Source organism: Erpetoichthys calabaricus, chromosome 18 (assembly GCF_900747795.2).
Source record: "Erpetoichthys calabaricus chromosome 18, fErpCal1.3, whole genome shotgun sequence".
NCBI classification, from domain to species: domain Eukaryota; kingdom Metazoa; phylum Chordata; class Cladistia; order Polypteriformes; family Polypteridae; genus Erpetoichthys; species Erpetoichthys calabaricus.
Window position 1 is genome coordinate 83,638,116 of NC_041411.2, and position 20,115 is coordinate 83,658,230.

At 44.3% G+C, this 20,115-nt stretch overlaps 1 protein-coding gene across 3 annotated transcripts in view; it reads right to left on the reverse strand.

Annotated features, from left to right (window-relative positions):
• The window catches only part of adamts9 (ADAM metallopeptidase with thrombospondin type 1 motif, 9), a 512,150-nt gene that overhangs the window by 18,809 nt on the left and 473,226 nt on the right, over positions 1-20,115 (reverse strand). For all 3 annotated transcript variants that reach the window (XM_051921185.1, XM_051921184.1, XM_028824025.2), the window contains 6 exons: positions 11,369-11,539; positions 8,769-8,963; positions 8,520-8,649; positions 8,324-8,418; positions 3,887-3,981; positions 3,672-3,805 (listed from right to left, as the gene is read on the reverse strand). In XM_051921185.1, the coding sequence (XP_051777145.1) occupies positions 3,672-3,805; positions 3,887-3,981; positions 8,324-8,418; positions 8,520-8,649; positions 8,769-8,963; positions 11,369-11,539 (820 nt within the window). The remainder of the gene's footprint in view (positions 1-3,671; positions 3,806-3,886; positions 3,982-8,323; positions 8,419-8,519; positions 8,650-8,768; positions 8,964-11,368; positions 11,540-20,115) is intronic.

Here is a 20,115-nt window from a genome sequence, read left to right on the forward strand (position 1 = left end):
GTAACACAACAAAAGGTAATATGGTACTGAAGTATATTTTTTACAGCGTCCTTCAACAACATTTAGATACTTTTTCTTCTTTTATTAAAAACAACATATTGTATGTATTGACTACAGTGTGATTGGTCCATAGGTCCATCTCATTTACTATTTTTGTACTTTGAGTGTTTTTTTTGTGGATGAATAAGAATGAAATGGTGGCTATATTGAAGAGACGTCTTCATTGAGCCACCACAAGGGGGTGCTAATGATTGAAGGATCCCTGAAGCTCAGATATTTTCACATTAAGAAGGCTTAAGTTACACTGTAACTGGGTGGTGGGGAGGGTCCTTGGGATGGCTGTTTAAGCAGAATGGCACGGGAGCAGCTTTGCGATGAAGAAGTGAAGATTTTATTATATGAGTACTTTTCTATATTTTCTCTTTTAAGACTCACTGTGTGAGTACACAGTAAATACACTGAAAAAATAAAGTGCAGGACGTGTGACTGTTCTAATGTCTTAGGCACAGAATGTCATGGGGAACGGGGGCAAATCTTTTCCATATACTGTATGTGAACTCCACATTTTTGGTATTTTAAATTTAGCAAAAGCTGAAAGGAGGCTGTTTCCTATTCATGATATTCTAGTCTTTAAACTTGGGGTAAATGACAAATCAAACTGTGGACGTGACTTTCATACTCAGCTGCCTGGAAGGATTTGTGTGCGTGTCTATATTACTACATTTTCATTTTTAAAAAAGCATTTTTAAAGGAAAACAATCTGTCCACACTAGCAATTTCCCATTGCTTATGAAAAGTATCTCCATCCACAATGAAGCAAATGAAAGCACATATGACATTGAAGTTTGTTTGCCTTGGACATGTTTATATCAGTAAAAAAAAACCTCGCAAGGGTGTGGTGAGGTAAGGCCGTCAGCCTCAGGATTTACTGCCAAACTGTAGCGACTGTTAAAGGATTTGCCTTTTGCACATGTAAGCAGCATTCCAACTGCACAAAACACAACCGGTAAGCAACACAGTAAGTGCCATGGGATGCTATGTTGGAATAGGCGAACAATCAGGCAATGGGATGGTCAAATTTACAGGGGACCGCCACGTGAAGAGCACAAATAAGTGAGTGTTCAGTTGGAGTCTGTGGCTTCGCCCATCCACATTGCAACGCCGATCCGGTATCTTCAGAAGTATTCTGCACTCAAGAGCGTTGTTAGAAGTCTCCATTTTCAAGAGCTAAAAATGCTGGAGGGGCGTGGATACTAATTTGTGCGTTTTTAAAAGTAAATGTATTTGTGAGGGTGTAGCATCATTCAAAAACACAACATATACTCAGGGTGTGTAATTCAAAAGCAAATGGTGTATATAAATCTTTAGTTGCTTTTAAGGGTTTAATCCTCTCACGAACTCTGAATTACCAATTCAAGATCTGTCATTTGTATCATGTCTGCCCTAGTTATCTAATATGTTAGCCCTAAGTTTTAAAGCAGCTCGCTCAGTTAGAGTTTTCAGATGTTGTTTTGTGTTTTTTTTTTTTTTTTTTTTTTTATGAGAGGCAAACAGAACCAGCATTGGGGGTTGGGGGTGAGGGGGGATTGGAACTATGGGAATTGTGTCCATGACATGAGTGATTTTAATTTGTGGTGATAATCATTATGTAGTTGAAGTGTGATGGAAAGAGAGGGGCACTGCACACGGTGTGTAGGCTCACATGTACAATGCAAAGGCCCTGACAATGACCTCTGCTGACAGAAGACCACCTCACCCTTGCTGAGCCCTCCCAGCTGAGATCACATTTCCTTTAACGAAGTGGCTCAGTGTTCTCAGATGTACTAAGGCCTCCGCTTTAAAGTTTCCTGACCGGGCCATACACGGCCAGGCCTCTCTTGTCAGAAGGTGTTGCTTGTTTTGATGCTCAGGGAACTGTAGGAACGGGGTGGGGGGGGCACACATTTATACTCTCACATGGAATTGATGTTAAAGATCACAAAACTCAAAATACGACTTCAAAATGGTAATTGAAACACACGTCGTTCTGCAGTACTACTGAGTTTTTTTTGCTGTTCTATGATTACATTTTAAAAACTGAAAAATCAATAATTGCAGGATTTTCTTTTTACTGACATTGTTCTTGTGTTTATACAAACTGCAGCACAAATCTAACGGGCACTTTGGTCTCCTAGTAAGGTGGTAAGAAACTGAACCGTCACCCTGGCTTGACAGAACGAAGGGTCAAACACCAGCACTAACGCCCAGTGTGACTCTGAGCAGGTTCGGTAACCTGCCAGTGTTCAAACTGCAGATATATAGAACTACGTCAACTGTCCCCCCCAGTTTAATGGGTTTTAAAGTGGATGAAAAATACAAATGTGTGTTTATTCACTAAGAACAACAAATTCACTGAAACGTTGGCAGGACAGTCCCCAGTGCACTGCAAGTCCCACCACTGACACACAATGAAAGTGTGAATGTTTAAACCTGAATTCAGTCAGTCCGTCATTATCCAACCCGCTATATCCTAACACAGGGTCACGGGGGGTCTGCTAGAGCCAATCCCAGCCAACACAGGGTGCAAGGCAGGAACAAATCCCGGCCAGGGTGCCAACCCACTGTACGACACCCACACACCAAGCACACACTAGGGACAATTTAGAATCGCCAGTGCACCTAACCTGCATGTCTTTAGACTGTGGGAGGAAACCCACGCAGACACGGGGAGAACATGCAAACTCCACACAGGGAGGACCCTAGAAGTGAACTGTGCCACCGTGCTGCCCTTAAGCCTGAATTCCTGCACTTAATTTTCTGTAGAGCAGCACATTTGATTTTCATCAGACGTAATAGTGCTGTAGGAAGGGGCTCGCGAGATTGATGTTGTCTGTGCTTACTTGGATAGAAGTGGATGAAAACTTCAGAATGCGAGTAGGAACAGAGTTAATAAAAGAAAACAAGTGCCTACCCCCATGGGTGGCTTCATCAGGAACGCCATGGCTGCAACTGTATTATGGCTGTGAAGCCCCTTAAGGTGGAGTTCTGTTTAGAATGATGCTATAATAAAGTGAGGCCAGGCTGTAGGCCACTGTGTAGTGTCAGTGGGTGAAAAGACCTCTGCTGAGTTCAGTCTGTGGCATGTGCACCATGAATACAAATGTGCTCATTCCGTGTGAACAATGCAGTATGGGTACAAATTCATTCACTGCTGCCTATAATATTGGCAGTATAGCTGCCTCGTGGACTGCAAGTCATGAGGTGACAGATTGGGCTCCTGAATGTGACACTAATCTTCAGACTTGCATTCATTCCCATGGGACCCAACTTAGTTCCTTATGGCACAGGATTGCTTCATTAATATTGAAAAGTGAAGTGAATATGAGACTCTTCAAAGACCCCCTTTAAAGTGTTTCGTTTCTAGATTGTACGTATCTCTATATCTACAGACTGTATTTGTCCTTGGATTCCAAAGCCCCCAAGTATTTCCAGTGACTTTTCCCCTGTGCAGGAAGAACACCATTGAAATGAACACTTTTGCATATTCATACCCTAACTGTGCCTTAGAAGGGTCAAAAAATAACTCTCCATGTTGCTGGTCTGTTAGCAGACATAAGCCCAGGTGTTTGAATTGACAAGTTGACTGTTTGGAGACAAAAGGGAGTTGTTTTTGTTTTGTTTTTTTTACTCACTTATTATTTGCATTTTGTTGATGTCCAGCCTTACTTTGCTGAATTTGGTGAACCCAGCTGCAGTATAATCTTTTCGGCAAATGCAGTCCTCTCGGCGGCTCCCATTGTAGGGGCACTCGGTGGGGTTAATGAGTCTGTAAGGGGAACACAGAGGTACAGATATGGTGACAGATACAAAGCAGCCCTGACAGACGGACAGACAGACAGATACCCACCTAAAACCAAAGACCTCTGAGATGTTCTCTCCATCAGCGCTCACAAGAGTGATGTACTCTCTTGGACTCTCGGTCTGCATTCCAGCACAATAAATCTGCACCCCACAAAAACAATCGTGAATTAGTGAAATGAACGCCCTGTCAGCACCTTCATGAAATAATCCTAGGTTAATGAAAACAAGCTCAGACACAATCGTTTGTGTGAGAGAACGACGTGGAAAAATAAAACTGTAATCCATGCATAATAGAAATATACTTTAAAGTCTTTCTGGGAATGTTTCTAATAAAAGGATTTCAATTAGACTGATTACCGGAACGTTTTTTACTTGCGTCTCCGGGTAAACACAACGCAGATACACCACCGGAGATCAACGTAACGCTCTTTGTCTCGGAGGTCTCAAACTACTTTTCATGGACTGTATAACGTCTTTACTAAGCACAGGTGATCACTCAACCATAAACCGAATAAACATGAATGTATAACATAAAAGTACAAGTTCAGTAAGATTATAAGTAAAATTGGACTGTTGGACTTGCAGAGGAAAGAAAATAAGAGCTCTCTAGTTATCAGCAATCCTGGAAAAAACCATCTCTGGGGGGTTCAAATTCACCATTCTGATGACCCCCATCACCCACCTGGGCATTCTAATGTAAGTAGAGAGGTAGCCAGATCACTATAATAATTCATTACATTTATATAGCGCTTTTCTATAGAGGGGCTTGGGCAGCAGACAGGTTTGAGTGAGCAGATTTGTGTTGGATGAGTAGACGTGTGAATACACAGTGGGAGGTCTGAATTTTAAAGGTACCCCTTATAAGAAGGACCTGGTAGTTGGGTCCAGACAAGTGATGTTACGTTATATAGCGCCTTGATGTGCCTCACCTGTAGTACTGTGTTGGTCGGTGTATTACAAAAGAGAGACAGCAAAATATGTCCTGGTATGATAGTCTTGGGTAGCACAGTGGATGGCACTGCTGCCTCATGATTCGACATCCTTAGGTTCAAAACCCACACCCAGTCGTTGTCTCTTAGGAGTTTGTGTGATCTTCTCGTGTCTACATAAGTTGTCCTCTGGGGACTCTGAACTCACTGTGACATCTGAAAGGACTCTCTAGGTTAGCTTGACTGGCATTTCCAAATTGGCATTGGCCCAGTGTGTGGGTATGGGCATCAAAGGGTGTCTGCAATGGATTGGCACCTGGTCTAGCACTGCAGCCAGGACGGACTCCGGCCCTTCACGATTCTGAACTGGAGGAAGGGTTTTACTTTTTTTTTTTTTTGGTCATCAACGTTGTATTGAAAGAGAAGAGTATAATTATCAAGTTACCAGACTTTACTAAGATTGTAATTAAAACAAAACAACAGGGAACAATGACAGAGCATTGGTGGCCCCCCACCCAGTTACCCAACTCCACAAAAAGAAACCTCTGAGAGGTTGAAAAGAAAACCATGTACAAAGAAAACGGATAAATTAGTTGGGAAACGGAGACCCCCCACACCTACGGTATGGTATGGCTGGTGCACATGGATGTATCAGGAGTTAAGGCAGCCACTCGTCATTGCAGCCCCTGAACAATGTTGCCCTACTGACCCTCGCCATCGAGAACTTGAGAAGGAGTAGATGTAATTAGGTGGAGAGTCAGCAGACCTCCAACAGGAGGTCAAAATTCCCTTAGCAGTAATTGTTCCCAGAGCAAAGAATCTCTGAGAAAGAAAGATTTAAAAGAAGGAAAATTTCAGGGACTAAGGGAATCTTAACAGCCAGAATGGAGGAGGGAAAGGCAGCTAGAGTGGACCAAAAGGCAGAAACCCGGCAGAAACTCCCAATGCGTGTTGAGAAGTTCTGGAGTCCTTGACAAATAGACGTTAATTAGGATATTTAGATAATCCCGGGGGAAATCAGGAGAAGAGCTTATTAGGATATTTCGTATTATGTTACTGGGTGCGCCGTGACTCATTGATTCAACACGGCTTCCTTAATTATGCTGAAATCGTACTAAAAAGTTGGGAAGTGACAAGTGATGCACATGACAGCAAATCAGCTGGTCCTATGCACCTGTGTGTGGACATTGGAGGCCGAGTGTTTTGTAAGGAAAGACATTATTTACTGTAAACACATCTAACACAATAGCTGCCTTAGCAAAGACCTGAACAGGCAGCATACAAATGTTGGTGCTGAAGACATTTTGACTAAGCAAGACACAGCAGGCTGCACATAAAGCCACCTAGCGCGTCCAGAAACAAAGAAATGAGAGGCCAGATTAAGAAAGGATTTCTGCTAGAAAGAAGAATTAGCTACTGATTACATGCTTGGCAGTCACCGACACCCTGTCTGGCAGTCGCGCAGTAACGTTTATTGGGCTTTAGGACTCTTTGGAACACCAGTGGAGAACCATGTAAGGCAAACAAGAACAATAAATCTTTTTAGCTAGACAAACGTCATTTTCCCTTTGGAACTCAAAAAGTATCCCTGGATGTGCAAAAACCTAATTAACATCTAAGAAGTGAGCTTTTTATTTGAAAGGTTCCCCCGAGTGGCTACTTTATTAGGTACACCTGCCCTCCCCATGCAACTGATTGCCCATTCGGTGTCATTTAAAGGTAGGCAAGTGTGTGCCCAGTTCAGAAGCTTCAGTAGTCCGATACACCAGAATGACCACATCATTACACCTCTCTGGCACATTCACATATCACAGGGGCAAAGATGGATCAGGAATGGCTCAGCAACTTAATACGTTTCAGCCAACAGCCATTCTTTGGTCAGAACCACCCTGCAGATACAAAGGATGAGCAGAGCGGGGCACAACTTGTGCAAAGTATCAGATGGCCTTTGTGTCTCAGCTTATAGTGGACTCTAGCAGTGGTGCCAACAGGGTACATTACAGCACACATCCTATCACACATTGGCACAGATGGAGTGTGGCTGATGATGAGCACATGGTGTCCCACTTATTTCAGGAAAAAACAAAGTTTGTGTTAACACAAGTAATGTACGCTAGGAAGGTGAGGACTTGTGTGTGGTGTGATGGACGCTGGTCTCTGCTCTTAACCTTTACATGTTCAGGGTGGGACCAGTGTGTAGAAATAAAGTGAAGCCACGTGTCGCAAGAACTACACTATGGCACCACCTCTAGTCTGCATTGTACATTCCCAGCAGGTGAACACATGGAAGGTGTTGCCATAATGACGTGGGGTGCCTGTTCTCAACACTGCAGGGTCCAATGCTAGAAACGCAATAGTAAAATGGGGTATCTGAACACTGATGATGATGATAGGCAGACTGCTTCCAGAAAAATGAAGCAGCTCGTCTGTGAACAGCAACACCATTTATTTCTATCACACATTTTCATACAAGTGATGGAGCTCAAAGTGATTTACAAGATGAACAAAGAAACAAGGAAAAAAAATAAACAAAAATTAGGCAATAATAATTAACAAAGAATAAAATAAGGTCAGATGGCCTGGGAGGACAGGAAAAAAAAAAAAACTCCAGAGGGCTGGAGAAAAACAAAAAAAACAAAATCTGCAGTGGGTCCAAGGCCACGAGACCACCCAGCCCCCTCTAGGCATTCTACCTGACATCTATGATCTAAATCAGTATTAGACAATGATGATGGTCATGTGGACCTCTGGCCTTCAATCCATTTTGTGAATACGAATCTGTGTGCCAAAGCTCCACGACACCAAGCTGGGCAACATTTACTACAGCGTACTGAATCATTGGCAATAAAACAAAAAAGTCATCGCTGTGAGATAGAGGGATGCAACGTCCAAAAGCATATCTGAAACTGTTATTAAAGAAAAGAAACAGGAAACACATGAGAGGGATGATCACAAGGAAAAACACATCAAATGTTCAGCTTTTGGATTTTCATTGGGAATGTTTTTTCGGCAAATGCTGACCACTTTTGGATGGTCAGGAATCTGTGGCCACTGTAACTCAAAAACGAATAACTTCCACCATGGTTATTAACACTGCAAGGCCAGAAGTTACTTTGAACAAAACCACTCTGGCAGACTTTGCATACCCCCAGAGATATATATTGTATATGGAAAGTATGGCTTTGTCGTCATGGGTTTTTAAGGATTTACAGATTTTATGCATCCCACGATTTCACTACTTTGGAAGTCTTTCAATTCTCAACATGGCTGCGGTCATTTTTGCGCTCTACTGCAGCACAGTTAGGGAAGCAGAATGTCATTTTTTTCAACAAAGTACAATTCTTTCATTTCAATCACAATAATAAAACAGTGGCCTGCAGTATTTACCACTAAAATGACTGCTTTATGTGGGGAAAACCCTGTACTGGATACGCTTTCATTTGCATCTGGAACCGTCACAATGTGGTCGTATGTCTGAAACTCTGTTTTTATACTCCGATGTGAGAGCAGAGCTCATTTCTCTAAGGATGCACTTTCTATCCAGGATGACAAACCTTAACGACTTTTCCAAGAATATTCAGCAAGTGCTCTCCGTCTTCGGTGATACCTGTTTGTCTCAGAACATCATAGCAAGTTCTTGGGAATGTGCCTGAAATGAAGGATTATGGCAGCATGTTAGAAACCCTAGCAAACAAAGGGGTCACTGCATTGTGCCAGCAGCCTTGGAGTGGTGACGTCTGTGGTACTTACAGTCTAAGTTGTGACAGACGGCGCTCTCCTCTGGCTTCACATCTACTGGACATTCATTGCTGTTTTGACCGCTGCCATCTAAGCACTGGACACTTCTTTGCATGACTCCATCTCCACAAGTTGTTGAGCACTTAATGGACAAAAGTATTTGGTTATAAAGTGGACAAAGATTAGAGTCCAGTATTCAGCAGAACACCGGTGCCCGAGCTGCAGCTGTCATCGATTCTGATGGCTTCTATTTGAACTTACACGCTCCCAGTTTGCCACTCTCCAGGTGGCAGGTGCCACACATTCCTCAGGGTAACAAGCCTGAACGCTGGCGGGGGGCACACCAGGACAGTTGGAGGTCACTTGATATCCATATTCATAATGGTCCTTATCACTATAAACTTCACTACAGGACACAAGTCTTCTCTGGTAACCGTGTCCACAGCTTACAGAACACTGGAGGGAGGGACAGACAAAAAGGCATTTTAGGAGCTAAGAGAGGTCATGGATCACCAAGCAGTAATGGAAATCTGTGTGAACAAAGGTGAGCTGGGTGACTACTGCAGTGCCTTGGAAGGGTCTCACAGAAACAATTACATTTATAAATGGACATGAATGCACCTACCTGTGTGATCTGACCTCCATCACCAGGCTAGGCCTGCAAGGGACCTGCGCGTGTAATAGCAGTAATGGTGTCAAGGCAGAAAAGAACCCTGGAGGGGCCATCGGTATCGCTGGGCTACGTCACACAGGGCCAGTTTAGGGCTTGGGGACGGAAACAGAGAGCAGCAGACTCCACAAAGATAATGGGACAGCGCAGGGTTTGAACCTGGGAGGCTTGACCTGCTGCTCTTTATATGAATGGAAGGATTTCAATTTGTGACCCAACTAACAGCAGAGATAAGTTATGGGTGCAGTTCTCTGGTCACAAAATGTCCACACAAAAGTTAAATTCATGTGTTTGTCTTGGTGAGTGAGGGTCTGAGTGAGTATTTTATATGAAGTAGTAGCTGTCCCCTGCGGTTCTGCCAGTGTATTAGTGAAACAGGACAGAGAGGAGGGTCTGGCCTGACTCCCCACGCCCCTCGGCCCGCAACCTCTGTCTAAGGTTAGCGCGAATATATCGCTCCTGCAAGCAAACTCTGATTCTTAGCGTGATGAGAGAAGTCGCAAAATCAACGGAATGTTCAAGCAAATTAGAGAAATAAAAAGATCTAAATCCGTGAAGTCGTTCTTTCATTCGCTAACTAAGCAGAGTTAAGGTTACGCCCCAAGGCAGACGTGTGAGTGAGGATGGCACCGCAGTCCAATGAGTTTCTCTCAGATTTGCGCTAATAAATCGGTACCGCAAGCGAACTATGAGTCTTAGTGCGATGAGAAAGTCGCAAAATCAATGGAATGTTCAAGCAAATTCTAGAAAAAAACCTGAACTAAATCCGTGAAGTAGTTCTCTCGTGAAAGAGGACAGACATACAAGCAGGTCTAAAAAACTAAGAATTTTCACGCTTGGACCACAAAACCTTTTCTTAGTGAGCAGCTATGGGCCAAAGGTAACCAACATTCCAAATTTCAAGTCCTCCTGCTTCAGGAGATTTCGTGATGAGTGAGTCAGTGGGATTTGGCTTATAGATTAGTAGTCGTATTGTCACATGGACAGAGTATTTTAAAATTATTATTTGTGTGGCCAACAAACATTCAACATGTTGCCCCAAACTTGACGTCATGATAAGCAAAAAATGGATTGAAATGCAGACCTCCATTGTCATTGATATGTACCTGGGCTTTGATATGTTGCAGGATGCCATGGCCAACCCGTTGAAGGGCACTAGCAGCCGTCGTTCCTAAAGATGGCTTGGGTGCTGGCTCGTCACTTTTTAATTTGTGGGGAGTGAACGGGTTTACCATGAGGGTGCAAGGCTACCCAAAAATACAAACTGAAGTGCAGCTGGGAAACAAATCTAAAGGGAATCCTGTGACATAAGTATATCTTGTTCATTCATCCATTATCAAAGCACTGGACACACATTACATTCCATATCCATTTTACTAACATTCTTAAAAAAGGATTAATCCAGTTCAATTTCAGAGGGGGCTGGAGCTAATCTTGGCAACGCTGGGCACAAATCTGCAAACAGTCAAGTGCCCCCTACTGCATGTCTTCTACTAGCTGGGCCTGGCGTTAGTGACCACACATGTCGCTCTGTCTGTTTGCTCTTTGTGTAAATCTTCTGCACATACACAGCACTTTCACAGCCCTCTGTCTGTCCACTTCAGGGGCACAGGATCTGCCAGTCTGTCACAGCTTCACTGGGCACAGGGCAGAACACACCCTTGACATGCAGATACTCACTTGGGGCCAACACGGAGTTGCCAGTTAAGTCAACCTGCCCATCTTGAATCCAAATCCTATTATGTGATATCATCTGTTAAATTCTGCTCTGTACTTGTAATATTTTTACTATTATATTGTATTGAGGATTACTTGTGTTCTGTTCTGTGTATTGTATTGACCCCCTTCTCTTTGACACCAACTGCACTCCCAGCCTACCTGGATAGGGGTCTCTCTTGATCAGCTGTTATCATTGTGACCCTCCATACAAGTATAATAAATCATTTCTTACACATCCTACACCCTCACTATCAGCGGCACGGCGGGCTAGTGCTACTGTGTCACTGTCCCTGGCTTCACATTCTCCTCATGTCTCCACAGATTAAGTGGCCTTTTTGGATGTGCCCAAGTCCAAGTTTGGCGCTGCCTTGCTGCCAGGACAGGATTTGCCCACTGACCACCTGAGAATGTTATGTCACTTGTAGTGAGTGTCACCATTAGACTTTTGTAATCCAGAAGACTTTGCACTCACCTCAGACCATTCCCCTGTAATCCAGATGAACTCACATGGCTGCACATTACAACTCTCCGTCTCTGGGGGACTTTTGCGACTGTCACAGTACTCGGAGCTCAGATCTTCACCATTGTGCTTTTGACAAACAACTCTTCGGTGTCTCGTTCCAGGTCCACAGGATTGTGAGCACTAAAATGTTAACATTTCATCTCCTTAGTTATTCATCACAATGACAAAAAAAGAATAGAAAACATGACATACACGCCAAGCATTCTAACAAATGCAAAACTCACTTGGAAGGAGCCACTGAACTTGGTGACACGTAAGAAAGAAATGACCCTAAAAGTCAAAATAAAGAAAACGAGCTACACAGGTAGTGACCATTGGATAAACCCTCTTTGGTGGGCAGTGTGCCCTGGTGTGGAGTCTCGCCAATACCAGACAATGTATGAGCCGTCAATCACAACAGATTGGGATTTAAGGCCCCATAACATCTTGTGCACCTTCTGCTAGGGATAAGGGAGCTGAGGTCACTTACGTATTCCTGTAAAATGACATGAATGTGTTGTCAGGCCAGGCAGGACGGTCTTTAGAAGGTCTTATGATGGAGGAGAGGACAGCAACATTTAGTCAGCCGAGGCATATGAAATAACAGACCATGAGAATATTTTCCGGATTGTATCATCATTTGTGTTTGTGTCCACGTGCAAGTCTGGTGGTCATTGGCCACCACGCCAGAAGATGAACTCATGGTGAAGACGATCCACTGCAAGCCGTCATCAGACCAGGCTGTTTGAATGTAACAACTGGCCAACCATTGACATCACAAAGGACACTGGGTAGGATGCCACATTACTACACATGATGGACAGCACTGATATAAATGGGTGATGTGATGAACACGTGATCTGCAGGTCTGATCCTTCTTGACGGGCATCAGAGCTTTCTGCAGCATCATGTCACAGTCGCAGGCCAGCATGGGCCCTGATGCTAGAAGACCAGTGGCCCAGTCTCACTTGTCTGTCCGGCTGATGATCACAAGTGCAAGACATTTTTGGTTGTTATGGCAGGAATATAAGAATCTCAAGAGGGCCAGTCCTGTCCACTTGTCACCATTTGTACCTTACATGATACTCTGTCTTGAATGTGACGGACATAAAGGCCTGGACATTTTCATAGCTCACTATTCTGGTTTTAATGCAAACTTTGGGTTAAAACCTTTTTAGCCAAAGGAGTGATCATTCAGCGTCCACTTTATGAAGTCCACCTCCTCATTAATCCAAATCACCCGCTGCTCCCAACATCCAGTTGTGTGGCAACAACTCAGTCTACGATGGGGGAGCCTGACAATAACACGAGTAGTTTGTAGTTCTCAAACATGCCGCTGCGTATCGTATGCCTGCGGTCCGCTCATCATGCTCAGCTGATCAAATGCATATTTCTGCCATTTATTGTACAATCATGCGTGTGACTTGGGCATTTCTTTTTTCTGCATGCCACAATGGCAGCTGTTCAAGAGAACATCACATTTAGAGATTGTTGGACTTGTTAATAAAGAGTTTGCTCCTCAAGTTAATTGGCACATCACACTGAATGCTCAGGTGTCTGTGGGAACTCATCACAAAGAAACATCTGGAGAAGCAGCGGATCCAAAACAGGACTTTGACCCAAGATGGCGCACTTGCACACATTGCGTTTAGTCAGAGAGTTTTAGACTAAAACCAATGTGGTTGTTGCTTTGCGCCAAATTAATAAACTCAAACACACACACACACTCCCACTCACCACTCCACAATCGCCAGATCTCACTACCAGGAAATGTTAACAGGAATGGGAGAAGTGCTACATCTCAAGGAGAGGACTTTGATGATGGCTACTAGACTAAAAGGGAACTACTGTAAGGTTCATAATCAAGGTTTATTTTTATTTAACAATTCCTGCCATTATGTAGAGCATGCAGACACAGTCAAGAGGTTTAGTTGTTGTTTCACCAAATGGACAAGACATATTTGATGGTAGAATGACTGCAAGACATTGATTGTTCCAACTACCCCGCTAGTGGCACAAGTCAAACAAGTGACTAAGATACGACGGAGCACAGTGCCAGTCCATCAAGACACGACTCTGGTGAAGAACGAATAAGGAGTGCCAAGGCCAGAGGAAAGTCCCTCTGAAAATGTAGACTGCAGCTTGGGACTCAGCACTGCAGTCTGGGAGGCAGATGTAGTAACAACCGTAATGGAGGTTTACTAGCACCGCCAAAGGCCCCTTTAGTAAAACAGGGGCAGTGGTACAATGGTAAGTCTGCCTGTTTTGATCACGTTGTAGATTTATGAAGCTCTGTGCACCAGATATGCTAGCCCTTACATTCCTCCTTCTTTGTGCTTCTTCTTGCCTTTGATTACCGGACACTGTAGCCCTCTTGTGAATGCCGGAGGACATCAGGCCTGGTTGTGAATGCCGGATGTTTTGTTATTTTATTTGTATATGGATATGGGGTCATTGCCAATCTCCTGCACCATGATAAGTGAGTAGAAATATCTGACCTCCATTTTTCCAACCTGAAGAATCTCAGAATATGTTTAGGGCCAACATTCAGACTCCTTAAAGTACTGTAAGGTTCAAAGTTGTAGTTTGTTCTGGAAGGATCCTTTGAAATGGAGCTCCATATGTGCGGACTGCTGATGCCGTGCTGAACCAAGCAAACCTTATTTTGTACAATGCCTTTCAGAGTGCAGTAGACTTTCATGGCTGCAGTCCTTAACCCTGAGGTAGGACCAACAGTATAAAGCTTGATTTCTACAGTCCCACTCTGCTGCCCTGAGGCACAAGCTGGCACAAAGCTGTAGGATCTTTCAATTCAGGAAGACATCGACAAAATGCATCACATCAGACGTAACGACTCACACGCTCCGGCGCAGGCCATGCACAGTCCTGTTACTGCTTCATATTTACACAAATGGTGTACTGACATCCAAAGCGGCCCTTTCTAGAACATTCCACTTCTGACAGGCCTTGAAGGGCTCACGCTGTAGAAACTGAACCCTGGCTTACACTGTGATTTACATCAAACCATAAAGTCAAGGTTAGCACTGCATTCACTTGGACGAGTTCAACATTTGAAAGATGTCTGTGCTTTACAGCAGTGGAGCTGGATACCAGCAAGGCTTGGCGCAACATTCACGCCGGCTGTTGTACATCACACTTGAACTGTCTGATGCAGTGCCAAGACTGCGCCACTTACCCGCTAACCTTAAAGCTCTGGGGTCGACAGAACTGCATCTACTCAACGAGAATCACAAAGAAAGACGTGAATTAAAATATAAAAAACAACAGATATGGAAGGTGCTGTATGAGAGCCAGATAGAAACACGATAACACAGAGGAAACGAGAAGATATGAAAGATAGACAAATAGATATGATAGTGTATACAGAATGTGAAAGCACTTAGTAAAACATATATATATTAAAGGCACTAGCCATCCATCCATTTTCCAACCCGCTGAATCCGAACACAGGGTCACGGGGGTCTGCTGGAGCCAATCCCAGCCAACACAGGGCACAAGGCAGGGAACCAATCCCGGGCAGGGTGCCAACCCACCGCAGGACACACACAAACACACCCACACACCAAGCACACACTAGGGCCAATTGAGAATCGCCAATCCACCTGACCTGCATGTCTTTGGACTGTGGGAGGAAACCGGAGCGCCCGGAGGAAACCCACGCAGACACGGGGAGAACATGCAAACTCCATGCAGGGAGGACCCGGGAAGTGAACCCGGGTCCCCAGATCTCCCAACTGCGAGGCAGCAGCGCTACCCACTGCGCCACCGTGCCACCCGCATAAATATAATAGAAAAATAAGTATAAAATGGTATGAACTGGAGGGGACTCATTCAAGCTGTCCCCAAACCCAAAATGACTCCAGGGAGCCCCACAGTGTGCTAAACAAAGGTGTTTTAACAAATAAACAATAATTATAACGAGAGGAGAACAAAGGAAGAATACAAAGTGTTAAACAAACCTACTGGCCGTTTCTAACTTTCTCAGATGGGGCACGTGATGCACTCGCCCCCCTCAGACACTCAGCAGCACGCCACTACCTTACCTTCAGCAACACTCTGTTTTCTGACCCTCGACCACTTCTATGGTCACCTCTGGTCCCCATGGAACCACCTGTGGATTAGCAGTTGGCTTCCATTTGGACCAAAGCACCAGAATGCAGCTCCCTGTACTGGCACCAGGTGACCCTGCAATCCTTGACATAACATTGGCCTTCTCACTTCTTCTAAAATGGAAGGAGTGCCATAGATACCTCTTGCTGCTCGAGTGCCAATCTGTACCCTTACCAGACCACCTCCACGACAGTACTGCACACTGCTCTATTGTGGCTTTGTGTCATCTTCAGGATTGGGTCCCAATTCTCCCTTGTGACTTTCAAAAAATGTAAACCACACCTTTCTTTTATCTGTCTCTATCTTTCTAATATAGCACCTTTCCTTTTTATCTGTCTGTCTATCGCAGCAGCGTTCATAGTTATCATATACTAGCTGTCCCCCATGTAGTAGTGAAACAGGACAAGCTTTCAAAATCAGTAAAGAAACAGGTATCGCTAGGTAAGCAGAGGCAAGGTGCGCTCCAACACGTGGTGAAAGGTAGAGCGACTCGAATGGAGGCTGGCGTGTGAGTGAGGAGGGCACTGCCCGGCTCCCCACTCGTGACATCACATCGTACTCCCCTCGGCCCGCAGCCTCTGTCTCGGATTAGCGCGGATATATCGCTCCTTCAAGCGAACTATGATACTTAGCGCAGTGAGAGGCAAGGTGTGCTCCAACACGTGATGAGAGGTAGAGCGACTCAAATGGAGGCTGGCACATGAGTAAGGTAGGACTTGCCCCCCTTCCTTCGGCCCACAGCCTCTCTCTCCAAATTCGCACAAATCTGTACCGCAAGCAAACTATGATACATACTGGGATGAGAGAAGTTGCAAAATCAACCGGAAAGTTCAAGCAAATTATAGAAAAAAATCCAATCTAAATCCGTTAAGTTGTTCTCTCATGAAAAGTGGACAGACAGACGTTGGATTTTATAGATATGGTAATTGCCTTTCATATCAAATCTATAGCGCTTTTCATCTGTAGATATCTGTTTTATATAACTCCTTTTCCTATCTGTGTGTCTACCACAGAACCCTTTTTATCGTCTACCGCCCTTCATATTGAGCTAGCTGGTATATAATGCTTTTTCTCTCTCTGTCTGTTTATATTGCGCCTTTCCTATGTGCCTGTCTAAAATACAATGCATTCTAAAAAAATTCAACATTAAAGCAAAAGAGAGGTAAAAAGCAAGACCTCGGTCAAGCCTTGTGCGGAGCTGGGCCTCTCTTCTGCCTTAATGAGTTGGACGGTCACGTCTCAGATTATCTGCAAGCATGAGCCTCCCAAGTGGGGCCAATGGATGTACAACCAATTGCATCTGCAGCACATTAGAGTGGCTCCTGCGGCAGAGTGGAGTAATTAACGGCTGGGAATGCTGTAACCGATTTCTTGGAATCCGGTCTGTCAGAAGGTATAAGATTTAGATGCGTAGAAGCAGTGAAGTGCACAGACAGAGAGGGGCATGTGACCCATCTGTCAGGCCAGCACACAAAAAAGGCCTGGTAATGACCTCCAGCTGCTGAGTGGCGTGTGTGTGTGTGCACGCTCAGGACTAATTAGACACTCTGGGCTGCACTTACTGTTACTCACCGTTTACTGACCCACATTCAAGTGAATCAAACTACTAGTATTAAAACTACTCTCCAAAACTGTTAACAAAATGAAGCAGTCAGCCTCTGGCGTATTTTACGTTCAGCGCATGAAAGCAGAAGCCTTCTGGGGAGCACACCCCAAGGCAGCATGCGGACCTCCACCTGTTTGGAATTGCTTCATAATAATGGAGGCGCTCACAGGAAGATAAAGCACGGACAATACGAGACTCTTCACGTGACGCCAGCTGTTATCCAGAAGTTGTGTTTGTTTCCCATCATGATGTGACAGTGTGGGATTTTTCAAAAGCATACAAGTTTGCATCGGATTGCTAAAACATTTATATTTACTAATCCCTCACAGATATCCTAATCCTCCACTCTGTTGGGAAGTCACCTTTAAAATGCTGCAGCGACCGTGCCGAGGCTGGACAGACATTTATAAAGGAGTGAATGGCACCGCTGGGAGGACTACACCCACCCACGCCAGCCCCCTCCACTGTGCCGAGGAAAGTGCAGCCCTGATCTTGGAGGCGACTCTGAACAGTCGGAGACGGGCGCCTCAGCACTCGGGAACGTCACTCTGCTGCCCAGCTAAACAGGCTGTGTGACAAAGGTAAGGCTCGCTCTTGGTGTGGACCGACCGCGTCTTGTTTGTTAGACTCCAGTCATTCATAATGGAGCTTGGGGTGCTCAATATCCAATATGACTTTGTTATTCACTCGGAATCCGATAAGCCTTTGCATCCTCTTGGGCTTCATGCGACTTTTAAGGTTATGGTATAAGTGTGAAGAAGTCACACACAACAACAGCTTTATAGTTTAACCAGTCGTTTAATCAAATATCTGAGACCCAATTCACTTGCTTATTTAGTTATTTATTTAGTGTCCAGTCATTTCTAGCAGAGGTCGAAAGCTGAAAAGAACTTTGAGCAGGACTGGGAAGCTTCTGAAAAAAAAGTATGGTCCAGATCACAAAATTACAAGGCATGGAATAAAATTATTGGTGGGTTACAGTGGTTAGCGCTGCTGCATCACAGATCGCACATTTGGGGTTTGAACTCCATGCCTTGTAGTAAATGAACTGTCCGTATCCGTGGTGGTCTTCCTCCAATCATCCCCAAAGATCTTCCACTCAGATTAACTGGCTTTGCGTGTGTGTGTGTGGGTGGTCCTGTGTCAGACTGGCACCCTCTAGGGCTGCTTGCAGACTTGGAACTGATGCTGCTGGAAGAGGCTCCAGCCCCCCATATGCCTCTTGCTCAATGTGTGCCTTTTAAGTTAACTGGTGACTTTGAGGCTACATTCACACAGCAGCGAAAGGTGACTTAATGCAGATCTCACCTGGTTTATAGTCTGATTGTTCAAATTTGTTTTTCAAGCGATAGATTGTGCACTGCATGCGCACAATAAATAAAAAGAAATTGATCATATAGCTGCAACCTGATAGACCAGCATAGATATCAACAGCACACTGTTTTCAATGCAGGACATCTGTCAGTTTGTCAACACGTGAAAGCAAGAAAGAGAAAAAGAAAATGAAAGGTCACAGCTGTCTCTTTAAGTACAATTATTGCTAATTATGCGTATGTAGAAACTTGTGGACATTTCTTATTTCCTTTAAAATGCATCTACAGCCTTCCTGATTATATAGGAGAAGAGCCAGAGCTGCATGGAGCAAGAATGTGGAGGGGATTCTTGCAAACTGTGGGTGGACAATTTCAGAATGTTGATGGGAACATTTAGTTACAGTACGTCAATATCTGTCCACAAGAGTCTTACCAAAACGTTCAATGGAGAAAAGGCTTAACAGCTGAAAACGTTCAGCACTTTATTACCTTCATCTTCTTTGATAGCTGAAGGCTACCTCGGTGGCAAGAAGCTGCCTGAAAGGAAAATAAACCAAAAATGTAGAGAATAAAGGAAGAGCTGAGCACAGGCCAGAGAGTGAGAGGAACACCCAAAGTGGGCAAAATCACTGAATGTCAGTGTGGGATGATGGGTACCCTGAGCACTTGGAAACAGTTTACTGGAGCACTTCAGAGCAGCGAGGTCACCTCCTAGCACACAATGGGGATCCCAAGGCAGAAGACCACATTCCCCTTTCAAGAGGAGCCTTTCTCCACAGCCCAGCAAGCCCCAGCTGGAACGGTGATGTTATGTTGGGCTTCTAAACCGTGGAGCCAAAAAGACGACAAATAAATGTGGCACTTCCAGGGCGGCACAGGATTCTCATGGCTGCCAAGTGAACTGCTCACATTTCCTCCCTGCACCCATACAAGGGCAACCCCTTCTCCTGGAAGTGACACCGGGGTGTGTGGTTCATTTTTCTGATTATTTGTAAGACAATTCTTTATTTAAATAATTTAAAGTTTGGACAAGGAATATCTGTTAAATAACATGGTGTCTACTATGTCACCAATTGACATGTGCACGGGTGCAGATCATGTTCACCTGGGAATTCAATAGAGAATTTCTGGGATAAAATGTAGATGTGAGAAGGACTACAGGTAGAAATAGAAGTGGACTTACTTCAAGTGGGGCAAGTGGACCAGAAACCCCAGCATATGGTTTCAACAGAAAGACTAACTGGGCTTCGTGTTCTCATTTTGTCTCATTCCTTTGTTACCTTGAAGCTCACTTTTAGTTCGTCACTCCTAAGAGTTTATCAATAAATATGTGTACAATGTTTGATTCCAGGCATAAAGAATAAACAAGGTATGCACCAGGGGCCAAAAACCATAGAAGGATTTCTCCACGGTATAAAGAGAGCGTTTAACCACAGCAGAGTGTTGACAAATGGATTGAGAAGTTCACAAATGGTCAGACCAGTAGAGGGGGACATCTGTCCACATGCACTACCACCGTCTACATTGACCAAGTCTGTACCATGAATCTGATGAACCAACATGGGTTTTGGCCCCGGTACACCTTCTGCCCATAGCAAACATGTTATTGCTGCTTTTTGGTGCAAATATAGAAGAGAGTGGCCATGTTATTAGGAAACAAGGGAAAC